Genomic DNA, 13141 nt, shown 5'->3' on the forward strand with positions numbered 1-13141 from the left:
ACTTCCTAACTTAGAACAGCCTGCCCACCCCTGACATATAGTGAGAGCAGAAATCAGGTCACTGTTGGTAAGAAGCTAATGCAATTGATGCAAACATTTCCATAGCATAAAAAAAGGTCTTGAAAATATGGTATGCATAGTCCCTTTACCCTCAAGTTGGTATACCTTTTCAAAAAAGTATTTGTATTGATTTCATAGAGCAAGGGAGAGGGAGAGAGAAACAAAAACATGAATGATGAGAGAGAATCATTGATCGGCTGCATCTCCCTGTCCCCCACTGGTGATTGAGCAAGTACTTGGGCTTGTTCTTTGACCAGGAATGGGACCGGGACCTCCAGGCTCACAACCGGATGGTCAACCACACAGAGTCACAGCAGGTGGGCTGTGTATTTAGTTCTTGAAGACAGGAACTGATGTGAGTTAGGAGATTGGGTGTGCCATAATTAATTGACCTTTCCTTCCCTAACTTTTCTCTGGTTAATTATTTTTGAATCCTGCAACAAGACTGATTTTTGTAAAATGTATATATCCTGATTTATATTAAAGTAGTGGATAAGAGTTCCTTTTATTGAGTCTTTAATGTACTAGTGAAGGAAATAGTCTTATTTCTCTGTAATCTTAAAGTCCAGCCAATGTAAGTGTGTCCCATATCCTTCAAAGGTGTCTGTGCTCGTTGCACAAGTATTCCTTAATATTACCGTGAAAGTCACACCATTCGGGCCTCTTTTGGGGTACATATTTTCTTTGGTTCTGTTATATTTTCATATATTTCCAATATATCATACCATTATTTTAAGCCACGTTCTTTTGGATTTATTTAGAATCACTCTCCTGGGACAAGGTAACATATGCAGATTTCTACATCAATAACTAAGTTTGTGCTTTGTCTACACTTTTGATTTATGTTTAAGTTAATTTGTGTGTACACTCATGATGTCATATATTAAGTTGTTGATCTTCAATGACTTTTAGTACATAACTCACTTATGTCCCTGTCCTTTATTTGGAGAGCCTGTTTTATGGTACATTGATGGGGGTCAGTACATATTGACCCTTTTCCTTTACCCTTATCTTTTAGGGTTTGTGGACAGCCAAGAGTTGGATTAGTCTCATGATTTTTCTTGAGTTCAGAAGTCCATTTATTTGATTTATGAAGACTAGTTGATGTTGTTTCTCTAGTTTCTAACCAGAAGAAAATGTAGTTTCTGTAGATATTATTGCTAGGTGTCTTCTTTCAAGTAATGTTTTGTAGCCTACACCATGATTCTTATTGGGCACTTATTTTCTATGGTCAAAATAACAAGCATGCAAGGAAATGTAAATAAGTACAATCATGCACAAAAAAGATAAGAGGAAAAATATAGGAGGTAATTATTTTTAGAAGTTGTATTGGCAGGAGATAGTGTTTTTATTCATAAAATTAAGGGGATCAAGGGATGTTTGCTGAATCTCAGATGTGCGGAAGGAGGCCAGGGTGTGGAAAGTACATTAAAGACTCAATCTGTGGAAAACATTTTGGACTAGAAAGCTCAAGTGATTCCTTAAGGTGGCAACTGTGTCTAGTGGCTGTTTGGTTTGTGTCGCTGCCCATCAGTGCCAAACATCTTGGTGGGATGTGTGACTGCAGATTTGTTAAGAGAAATAGGTCCAGACATCCAAAGAGTTTTGTGTGGAGGAATTACAATGACCTGAGCTATGTTTACACATGCCATGTTGATTTAGCTAAAAGATCAACCATCATGAAGTTATTGGGAGATTGGGGAATTTAGGTATGTATGTTAATCAAATTACTATATTTAGAAGGTATAAATCTAGGAACACATTTTTTAAAAATACTTTATTGTTTAGAGGATTACATATAGTATTACATATGTCTCCTTTTCCCCATTGTGCACCTGCACCCCAGCACATGCCCTCCCCCTCCCCCCCAGTGTCTATGTCCATGGCTATGCTGATATGCCTGCATATAAATCCTTTGGTTGATCTCTTACCCCCTAGTCCTTCCTTCCCTCTGAGGTTTGACAGTCAATCCCATGCTTTTCTGTCTCTGGATCTATTTTTGTTGAATAGTTTATGTTGTTCAATGTGTTCCACAATTGAGTGAGATCATGTGGTATTTATCTTTCTCCAGCTGGTTTTGCTTAGCAAAATGCTCTACATGTCCTTCCATGCTTTTGGGAATGGTAAAAGTTCTTTATTTTTTACAGCCGTGTATTTTTCCTATGTGGGTATGTGCCACAGATTTTAATCCATTTATCTGCTGATGGTCACTTAGGTTTTTTCCAAATATTAGCTATTGTATATTGTGCTGCTGTAAATATGTGGGTGCACATGCCCTTTCCGATGGGTGTTTGTCATTTCTTGAGATATGTTCCTAGTAGTGGGATTACAGTTAAAATGGGAGCTACGTTTTTTAAAGTTTTTGAGGAAACTCCATAGTGTTCTGCATAGTTGCTATACCAGTCTGCATTCCCACCAGTCATGCAAGAGGCTTCCTTTGACACCCCATCCTCTCCAGCTCTTGTTGTTTGTTGAATTGTTGATGATAGCCATTCTGACCAGTGTGAGATGGTATCTCATTGTCCTTTTGATTTGCATGTCTGGGATGATTACTGGTTTTGAGCATGTTTTCATGTGTCTCTTGGCTTTCTGTATGTCCACTTTCAAAAAGTGTCTTAGTCCTATGCCCATTTTTTTTTATTGGAATGTTGATCTTCCTTTTGTTTAATTGGATGAGTTCAGTATAAATTTTGGAGAATAGGTCCTTAGCGGATATAACATAGGCACATATCTTCTCCCTGGCAGGGGACTTCCTTGTTTTGTTGTTGTTGTTATATCTGTTGGCTTCTTCTTCTCTGCAGAAGCTTTTTGATTTGACGTAGTACCATTTGTTTATTTTCTCCTCAGTTTTCATTGCCCTAGGAGCTGTTTCAGTAAAGATATTGCAGGGACATATGCCTGATATTTTGCTGCCTATGTATTCTCCTAAGATTTTCATGGTTACCCACTCACCGTTAAGTCCTTTATTCATTTCCAGTTTATATTTGTGTATGGTGTAAGTTGGTGGTCTAGATTAATATTTTTGCATGTATCTGTGCTATTTGTCCAACACCAATTATTATTATATGTTTATTTTGGCTTTGTAATATCTCTCATTAAGCAAACTAAAATTTCCTCCATGTTAAATCATTCATACTTTCTCTAAATCTGGCCTTTAAAAAAATCCCGTGGGGTACAGTCCCATCTGTTCTTTGATTTTCCTTCCGCTGATCCCAAAGCTCCGCTGCAGTCTGCGTCCTTTCAAAGCACAAAAGCAGACCAGGACACCTCAGAGCCGCCCGCAGCAAGGTCCTGCCCGCAGGAGGTGCAGCTCCCATCGCCTTCTGGACCATGGCTGCCGGGTCAGTCAAAGCCTGAGAATCAACATGGCAGCATGTCATCGCCTTCAGAGGCCCGTCTCCAGCAGCACAAAACCAGTCCTCCCAGCCAGCGCTCTGGGGACCTGCCCTCACGGCGATGTGGTGGCGCCTTCTGCTGGCAGCCGAGCGTCCCAGGCATCTCTTTGGACAGGCCTGGGCCAGGGCCTTAGGGCATCTCTGTATCCATGGTATAAATCCCACTGAGATCAGACACAATGTCATCAATGATTGGCTTGGACAGGTCGTCACTAAACACCTGCCACCAAGGCTTCTCGGCCTCGGCCTCGGCGGGCACCTCGACCCCATAGACCTGCAGGGGCAGGTGGAGCACCGCCAGCGCTATGTGCTGAGCCTGGAACCAGAGGCACAGCCCCCCGCGGTAGCTGTCCCGCAGCAGGGCCCAGGCAGTGACGGAGATGGGGGTCCGTTGCCAGCTGTAAGGAGTCAGCCAGTTCTTGAGAGAAATCAGGTAGTGGAGCAGGTACCTGTGTGGGTGCTCAAAGGAGACTTGGAAGCGCAGTACCCGCAGCACAAGGAGCTCGCACTGCGCAATGCTGTCCCGGATCACCCAGAACCCGGAGTCCAGCTCCAAGGGCTCGCTGCCCGGGTGGAAGTACCTGTTGGACACGTTGATGATGTCACGGGTTCGCAGGGGCTGTTCTTCCACTTTGCCAGCCAAGTAAAGGGCAGACATGGCGACCAAGTAGGGGTCATAGGCGTCCACATTGATCTCGCAGAAGAACTTGTGGTAAATGGCACAGGCGGTGGCGACGGGAATGGACTGCATCCCTAGCTTGACACCTGCCTCCATGATGAAGCTTGTCACACGGAAGTGCACCCTCGCCTGGGGTGCGGGCCACCCCTTGGCGCCGGGCGCCGTGTCCTCCTCTTTGCAGCTGTCCAGGGGAAGGTCCTCCATGGGGCTCAGCCTGGAGGCCCCAGACCTTGGTGGCTGGAAGGGCAGGAGTCCTCAGGGCGTGGCCGGCGCCAGCTGGGTCCTAGTGCCCTGTGCAGCAGCCCTGCCCTGCCCTGTCCCGCCCCACCCAGCCCAGCACCAACCCGCCCCACCTGCCTCGCCCAGCCTGGGCTTGACCACCGCCCTGGTTCCAACACCAATTATTGAAGAGACTGTATGACTGCATTCTATGCTTTTGCCTCCTTTGTCAAATATTAATTGAGCATTATGGTTAGGGTCGACTTCTATGTTCTCTGTTCTGTCCCATTGGGCTATATGTCTGTTTTAGTGCCAGTAACAGGCAGTTTTGAGAATGGTCGCTTGGTAATATAGCTTGATATCTGATATTGTGATCCCTCCAACTTTGCTCTTCTTTGTCCAGATTGCTGGAACTATTTGGGGCTATTTTTTTTTTTCATTCCATAGGCATTTTTTGAATCTTTGTTCTAGGTTTTGGGCTATGCCATTGATATTTTAATAGGGAATACATTAACACTGTAGATTGCTTTGGGTGGTATGAACATTTTAATGATGTTGCTTATACCAATCCACGAATATGCTATGTTCTTCTATTTGCTTTAGTCTTCCTCTATCACTTTTTCAATTTCCTGTAGTTTCCCATGAACAGGTCTTTTACCTCCTTAGTTAAGTTTATTCCCAGGTATCTTAATTCTTTGTTGCACTGGTAAATGGGATTTTTTTTTTTACTTTTAGTTTCTCTTTCTGTGAGTTCATTATTGGTGTATCAAAAAGCCATAGAATTCTGGGTGTTAATTTTGTACCCTGCTACATTGCCAAATTCATTCATTAAATCTCCTAGTTTTTTTGATGGAGTCTTTAGGTGTTTTTGTGGACAGTACCATGCCATCTGCGAATAATGACAGTTTAACTTCTTCTTTTCCACTTAGCATGCCTTGTTTGACTTCTTCTTGTCTGATTGCATTGGCTAGCACTACCAGTACTCTGTCGAACAGAAGTGGTGAGAGTGGGCATCCCTGTCTTGTCCCTGTTCTTAGAGTAATAGTTTTTGCCCATTGAGTATGATGTTGTCTGTAGGTTTGTCATATAAGGCCTATATTATGTTGAGGTATGATCCCTCTACGGCCAGTTTGCTTAGAGTTTTTCTCAAAATTGGGTGTTGGATTTTGTCAAATGCTTTTCCTGCACCAATTGATATGAATATCTCTCAATTTGTTTATGTGATGCATCGCATTTATTGATTTCTGGATGTTGTCCCATCCTACTTCCCGAGAATATATCTGCTTTGTCATGGTGTATGCTCATGCCAATGTCATGTTGCATCCGATTTGTAAGAGTTTTGTTGAGGATTGTAACATCTATGTTCATCAGAGATATATTGGCCTACATTTTTCTTTCTTTGTCTTTTCTTTATCTGGTTTTGTGATTAGAGTAATGCTGGCTTCATAGAAAGCGTTTGGAAATGGTACTTCCTTTGAATTTTATGGAATAGTCTGAGAAGAAGGTTTTACTCCCTGTGAAACTATCTAGCCCAGGCTTTTGTTTGCTACAAGTTTTTTTGTGTGACTGCTTGAATTTCCTGAGTAGTTATTGGGCTAGTCCTATGTTTTATTCTTCCTAATTGACGTTAGGAAGATTGTATTTTTCTAGGAATATGTCCATTTCTTCATGGTTGATCAGTTTGTTGGAGTAGAGTTGTCCATAGTAATTATTTACAATCCTTTTTTATCTGTTGGGTCTTTTGCTATTTTGCCTAGTTCATTTATGATTTTGTTTATTTGGGTTCTGTTGGTGAGCCTAGCTAGAGTTTAATCAATCTGGTTTATCCTTTCAAAGAAATAGCTCATGTCTTTATTAATCTTTTGGGGTTGTTGGTCTCTATGTCATTTATTTCTGCTGTGATCTTCATTATTTCCTTCCTGCTGCTCAGTTTTGGCTTTGCTTGTTGCTCTCTTCTAACTTTTTCAGTTGTGGGGCTTAGATAATTTGTTAACTGTTTTTCTTGTTCTTTGAGTTAGGCCTGTAATGCTATGAAGTTCCCTCTAAGGACTACTTTCAGTGTGTCCCATAGATTTTGGAGTTTTATTTTTAATTGTCATTTATTTCCACGATGAATTTAATTTCTTCTTTAATCTCTTTGGTAATCCAGTCATCTATCTTTGTACATAAAAGCCCTGTGACCAGAAAGGCAGAATGACCAGAATGGCTGGTGGCTATGACTTGCATTGCGGCAGCCAACCAGCCTTATCTGGGCCCCAATAGGCCATATCCCTGACCAGCCTGGCCTCCCATCTGCCCCCAACTCCCTATGGGGGGCGGGGCTGATAAGCAAACCACCCACGGCCTTCCCCCTTGTCAGCCACACCTCCGATATGCGCTAACACCCAGATTGGAGGCATGGCCTTCTGGTTAAGTGTTAATGGTCACTAATCCCTGCCAGCCTGGCCCCATGTGCCCCCATCTGGGGACGTCGACCGGACTGCTTCCCTGCAAAAATTCATACCCTGGGCCTGCATTTATTTAATAAAGGACTACTTACCCTCCAAGTATTTGGATTTTGTTATATTTTATTGTAGTTTATTTGTAATACTAGAGGCCCAGTGAATGAACTTTGTACACCTGGCAGAGTCCCTCATCCTCTGGCAGTCTGGGAGCCCTCAGGAGATGTCCGAATGATGGCTTAGGCTTAATCACGTTGCCAAACATTCTGAGCGCTGCTGTGGAGGTTGGAGAGGTTCCTGCCACTGCTGCTCCACTTGCCAGTCATCAGCCCAGTCCGGCTGAGTGGCGCTCCCCTTGTGGGAACTCACTGACCACCAAGGGCAGCTCTTGCATTGCGAGTCTACCCCCTGGGTGTCAGAGCACTTCATAGCAATCGGTCTTATCTCTTTTTTATGACCTTTACTTTGAGATTTATTTTTTCTTTTATTTTTAAGTTGTTTTATTGTTTAAAGTATTACAAAGAGTATTACACATGTCTCCTTTTTTTCCCGCCCTAGACAATCCCCTGGCCTCCCCTACCCCCCAGTGTCTTATGTGCATTGGTCATGCTTATATGCATGCATACAAGTCTTTGGTTCATTTCTTAACCCTCCCCTCCTAACCCTCAACCCTTACTGGCCTTCCCCCTATAGTTTGACAGTCTGTTCCAGGCTGCTCTGCCTCTGTATCTATTTTTGTTCATAAATTGATAATGGTCCTTGTTATCCATAAATGAGTGAGATCATGTGGCATTTTTCCTTCATTGACTGGCTTATTTCATTAGCATAATGCTCTCCAGTCCCATCCATGCTGTTGCAAATGGCAAGAATTCCTTATTTTTTACAGCAGCATAGTATTCCATCATGTAGATGTACCACAGTTTTCTAATCCACTCATCTACTGATGGGCACTTAGGCTGTTTCCAGATCTTAGCTATGGTGAATTGTGCTGCTATGAACATAGGGGTGCATATATCCTTTATAATTGGTGTTTCTGTTTTCTTGGGATATATTAGAAGTTGGATCACGGGGTCAAATGGGAGTTCCATTTTTATTTTTTGAGGAAACTCCATACTGTCTTCCTTAGTGTCTGCACCAGTCTGCTTTCCCACCATCAGTGCAGAAGGGTTCCTTTTTCTCCATATCCTATCCAACACTTGTCATTTGTGTATTTGTTGATGATAGCCATTCTGACAGGTGTGAGATGGTACCTCATTGATGTTTTGATTTGCATCTCTCGGATGATTACTGACTCTGAGCATGTTTTCATATGTCTCTTGGCTTTCTGAATGTCCTCTTTTGAAAAGTATCTATTTAGGTCCGTTGCCCATTTCTTTATTGGATTGTTCATCTTCCTTTTGTTAAGTTGTATGAGTTCCCTATGAATTTTGGACATTAAACCCTTACCGATGATACCATTGGCAAATATGTTTTCCCATGCAGTGGGCTTTCTTGTTGTTGTGTTGATGGTTTCTTTTGCTGTGCAGTAGCTTTTAATTTTGATGGTGTCCCATTTGTTTATTTTCTCTTTAGTTTCAAATGCCCTAGGAGGTGTATTGGTGAAGAAATTGCTTTGGCATATGTCTGAGATTTTGTTGCCTTTGGATTCGTCTAGTATTTTTATGGTTTCCTGTCATGCATTTAAGCCCTTTCTCCATTTTGAGTTTATTTTTTTGTATGGTGTAAGTTGGTGGTCTAGTTTTATTTTTTGCATGTATCTGTCCAATTTTCCCAACACCGTTTTTTGAAGAGACTATCTTGACTCCATTGTATGTTCTTGCCTCCTTTGTCAAATATTAATTGAGCAAATTGGTTTGGGCCGATTTCTGGGCTCTCTATTCTATTCCTATGATGTACATGTCTGTTCTTGTGCCAGTACCAGGCAGTTTTGAGTACTGTGGCTTTGTAATACAGCATGATATCTGGTATTGAGATCCCACCTACTTTGTTCTTTCTCAGGACCGCTGCAGGTATCCGGGGTCGTTTTTTATTCCAGATGAATTTTTGGAGAGTTCATTCTAGGTCTGTGAAATATGCCGTTGGTATTTTAATGGGAAGTGCATCGAATTTATAGATTGCTTTGAGTAGTATGGACATTTTTATGATGTTGATTCTACCAATCCAAGAACACGGTATGTTCTTCCACCTGTTTATGTCTTCCTCTATCTCATTTTTCAACGTCCTGTAGTTTTCTGAGTAGGTCTTTTACCTCCTTAGTTAAGTTTATTCCTAGGTATTAATTTTTTTGTGTGATGGTAAATGGGATTTTTTTTTAGTCTCCCTTTCTGTAAGTTCACTATTGGTGCTTAGAAATGCCATAGATTTCTTGGCATTAATTTAGTATCCTGCTACATTGCCAAATTCATTTATTAAGTCTTATAGTTTTTTGATGGAAACTTTAGGGTTTTTTATGTATAATATCATGTCTTCTGCGAATAAGGACAGTTTTACTTCTTCTTTTCCAATTTTGATGCCTTTTATTTCGTCTTCTTCTCTAATTGCAATGACTGATACTTCCAGTCCTATGTGGAACAGGAGTGGTGAGAGTGGGCATCCCTGTCTTGTTCCTGTTCTTAGGGGAAATGCTGTTAGTTTTTGTTGATTGAGTATGATATTGTCTGTGGGTTCGTCATATATGGTTTTTATTATGTTGAGGTATGATCCTTCTATTCCCACCTTGCTGAGAGTTTTTATCAAGAATGCGTGTTGGATTTTGTCAAATGCTTTTTCTGCATCAATTGATATGACTATGTGTTTTTTTTTCTTTCAATTTGTTTATGGGATGTATCACATTTATTGATTTGTGAATATTGTACCATCCTTGCATCCCTGAGATAAATCCTACTTGGTCATGCTGTATAATCTTTCTGATGTACTGCTGGATCTGATATTTTGCTAACATTTTGTTGAGGATTTTGGCATCTATATTCATGAGGGATATTGGCCTGTAATTCTCTTTCATTGTGTTGTCTTTACCTGGTTTTATATTAGGGTGATGCTGGCTTCATAGAATGAGTTTGGAAGTGTTCCTAAATCTTGAATTTTTTTGAATAGTCTGAGCAGGATAGGTTTTAGTTCTTCCTTGAATGTTTGGTAAAACTCCACTGTGAAGCTGTCTGGTCCTGGGCTTTTGTGTTCTGGAAGCTTTTTGATGACTGCTTCAATTTCTTCCATAGTTATTGGCCTTTTGAGATGTTTAGATTCTTCCTGATTGAGTTTTGTAATGCTGTATTTTTCTAGGAACGTGTCCATTCCCTCCAGGTTGACTAGTTTGTTGGAGTAGAGTTCTCTATATATTTTTTAACATTCATTTGCATTTCTGTGGTGTCTGTTGTCATTTTGCCCCTATCAGTTCTGATTTTCTTTATTTGGGTCCTCTCACTTTGCTTCTTGGTGAGCCTGGCAAGAGGTTCATCAATCTTGTTTATCCTTTCAAAGAACCAGCTCTTGGTTTCATTGATTTTATGTATTGTTTTTTGTTCTCTATGTCATTTATTTCTGCTCTACTCTTTATTATCTCCTTCCTTCTGCTCACTCTGGCCTTTTCTTGTTGCTCTCTTTCTAGTCCTTTGAGATGTAGAGTTACATGATTTACTACCATTTTTTCTTGTTTTTTGAGATAGGACTGTAGAACTATATAAACTTCCCTCTTGGAACTGCTTCCATTGTGTCCCATAGGTTTTTGATTGTTGTGTTTTCATTGTCCTTAATTCCCAGGATATTTTTAATTTCTTCTTTGATCTCATTGGTAAACCAATCAATATTTAATAATGTGCTATTCAGCTTCCAGGTGTTTGAGAATTTTGGGTTGTTTTTATTGTAGTTTATTTCTAACATTATGCCATTGTGGTCTGAGAAGATGCTTGGTATGATTTCAATCTTCTTGAATTTGGGGAGACTTTGTTTGTGACCCAATATGTGCTCTATATTTGAAAATGTCAAATGAACACTTGAGAAGAACGTATATTCCTTGGCTTTGGGGTGAAATGTTCTGAAGATGTCACCTAAGTCCACCTGATCTAGTGAGTCATTTAGGATTGCTGTTTCTTTGCCAATTTTTTGTCTAGAGGATTTATCCAGTGATGTCAGTGGCATATTAAAGTCCCCTACTATGATTTTATTGTTGTCGATCTTTCCCTTGAAATCTAGCAGGAGATTTTTTTTTTAAGTATTTGGGTGCTCCTGCATTGGGTGCATTTATGTTTATCAGGGTTATATCCTCTTGTATTGATCCCTTTAGTATTATGAATTGGACTTCCTTATCTCTTGTTATGGCCTTCATTTTGAGATCTATTTCGTCTGATATAAGTATTGTTACCCCAGCTTGTTTTTTTTTTTTTTTTTTTTTTTTTTCATTTCCATTTGCCTGAAAGATCTTTTTCCATCCCTTTACTTTCAGTCTGTGTGAGTCCCTTTTCTGAGGTGGGTCTTTTGTAGACAACAAATATACGGGTCATGGTTTTTTATCCATTCAGCCTCTTGATGTCTTTTGATTGGAGCATTTATTCAATTTACATTTAAAGTTATTATTGAAAGGTACTTGTTTGAAGCCATTTCTATTTTTTCTGCCTGTTTTCTGTCTTAGCTTTTTCTTTCTTTCTTTTATACCAGTCTTTTTAGCATTTCTTACATTGCTGGCTTGGTAGTTATAAACGCACTTAGCCTTTTATCTGTCTGTGAAGCTCCTTATTTCACCGTCAATTTTGAATGATAGCCTTGTTGGATAGAGTATTCTTGGATTCAGTCCTTTGCTTTGCATCACTTTGTAAATTTCCATCCATTCATTTCTGGCCTGATGTGTTTCTGTTGACAAATCATTTGATAATCTAATGGGAGATCCCTTGTATGTAACTTTCCGTCTCTCCTTTGCAGCCTTTAAGGTTCTCTCTTTGTCCCGAACATTTGAAATGGTGATTATGATGAGTCTTGGTGTGGGTGTTTTGGGTTCACATTGATTGGGACTCTCTGTGCTTGTGTGACTTTATACTTCCCCATCTCGGGGAAGTTTTCTGACATTATATCTTCCAATAGGTTTTCTAACCCTTGTTCCTCTTTCTGTTGTCCTGGCATCCCTATTATTCGTACGTTGTTTCATTTCACGGTGAGCCAAAGCTCCCTTAGGCTCTCTTTCTGTCTTTTAATTTTTTTTCACCAATTGTAGTTCAATTTGGGTGTGTTTTCATTCCCTGTCTTCTAATTCGCTATTTCGGTCCTCCGCTTCTCCTAGTCTACTGTTGAAACTTTCAATGGTGTTTTTAATTGTAGCTATATCACTCTTCATTTCTTCTTGGTTCTTACATAATTTATTGATTTTTTTCATCCGTTTCTTTTTGATTCTTGAATAAGTTGTTGATTTTTTCCTCCATCTGGTTTGTGCATTCTAGGACCCTTAATCTGAATTCTTTTTTTGTCATGCTGCATGCCTCAGTTTCAATTAGCTACTATTTTGGCAACTCCTCCTGTTGTTTCCTATGGGGGTTTCTTTGTCTACCCATGTTTGATCTCACCAACATATCTAGATGTTGAGTCATTCAGGGGCTGCTCCATGGGTAGCAGTGGCTCCTCGGGCTGTGGTTCCTCCTTGGGCGGTTGTGGTAGCAGCTGCTCCTCTGTTCTCAGCTGCTCCACTGGTGGGTGCTGTTCACAGCTGTGGTGGCTCCTCTGGCTGGTGGGGGGAGGCTTCACACACAGCTGCTCTTCCTCAGACAGAGGGTGTGGTGATCAGGAGGCTGCTGATCCTTGGATGGGGGCTGGCTGCATGCTCCTGTTGTTCCTCTGATGTGGTGGACTCTTTGTGGGGCTACTGCTCCTAGGACTTGGACAGGTTGATTGCAAGTCTGCTGCTCCTAAGGAGGGGGTCGGCTGCTTGCGAGGCTGCTGCTCTTTGGACAGCAGTGAGCTGCACGCGTGGCTGCTCCTCCTCAGACATGGACGTGCCACCCTCCCATCTGCAGCTCACTGGACAGGTGCAGGCTGTTCTGGCTCTGCTCCTCAGACTGGTGCATGCTGCACAGGGCTGCCGATCCTCGGACGTGGGCGGTCTGCTCGTTCAGCTGCTCCTTCTCAGTCTGGTATGGGCTGCTGCAGCTCCTGGAATGAGGCTAGGCTGCTCACAGAACTGCTGCTCCTCAGATGGGTGTGGGCTGCTCACACAACTTCTGTTCCTCAGATTGGGCAGGGTCCTTGTGCGGCTGCTGCTGCTTGGACAAGGGCAAGATGCTTGTGCAGCTGCTGCTCCTTGGACTAGTGCAGGGTGTTCACAGTTGCTGCTCCTCAGATGGGGGCAGGCTGCGCAGAGCTGCCGCTCC

At 41.6% G+C, this 13141-nt stretch overlaps 1 protein-coding gene across 1 annotated transcript; it reads right to left on the reverse strand.

Moving 5' to 3' along the window:
• Positions 1-3585: 3585 nt before the first annotated feature.
• LOC139000614 (cyclin-Q-like) lies at positions 3586-4338 on the reverse strand. The gene has a single exon (XM_070402757.1). The coding sequence runs from the start codon at positions 4336-4338 to the stop codon at positions 3586-3588; it is 753 nt and encodes a 250-aa protein (XP_070258858.1).
• Positions 4339-13141: the final 8803 nt, after the last annotated feature.

This window comes from Myotis yumanensis, unplaced genomic scaffold (assembly GCF_028538775.1).
Source record: "Myotis yumanensis isolate MYYU_CA2020_CCGP unplaced genomic scaffold, mMyoYum1.0.hap1 SCAF_24, whole genome shotgun sequence".
NCBI lineage: Eukaryota > Metazoa > Chordata > Mammalia > Chiroptera > Vespertilionidae > Myotis > Myotis yumanensis.

Excerpts from the sequence above, each read along its gene's own strand:
- LOC139000614 (XM_070402757.1), bottom strand. The coding sequence starts at position 4,338 with ATGGAGGACCTTCCCCTGGACAGCTGCAAAGAGGAGGACACGGCGCCC.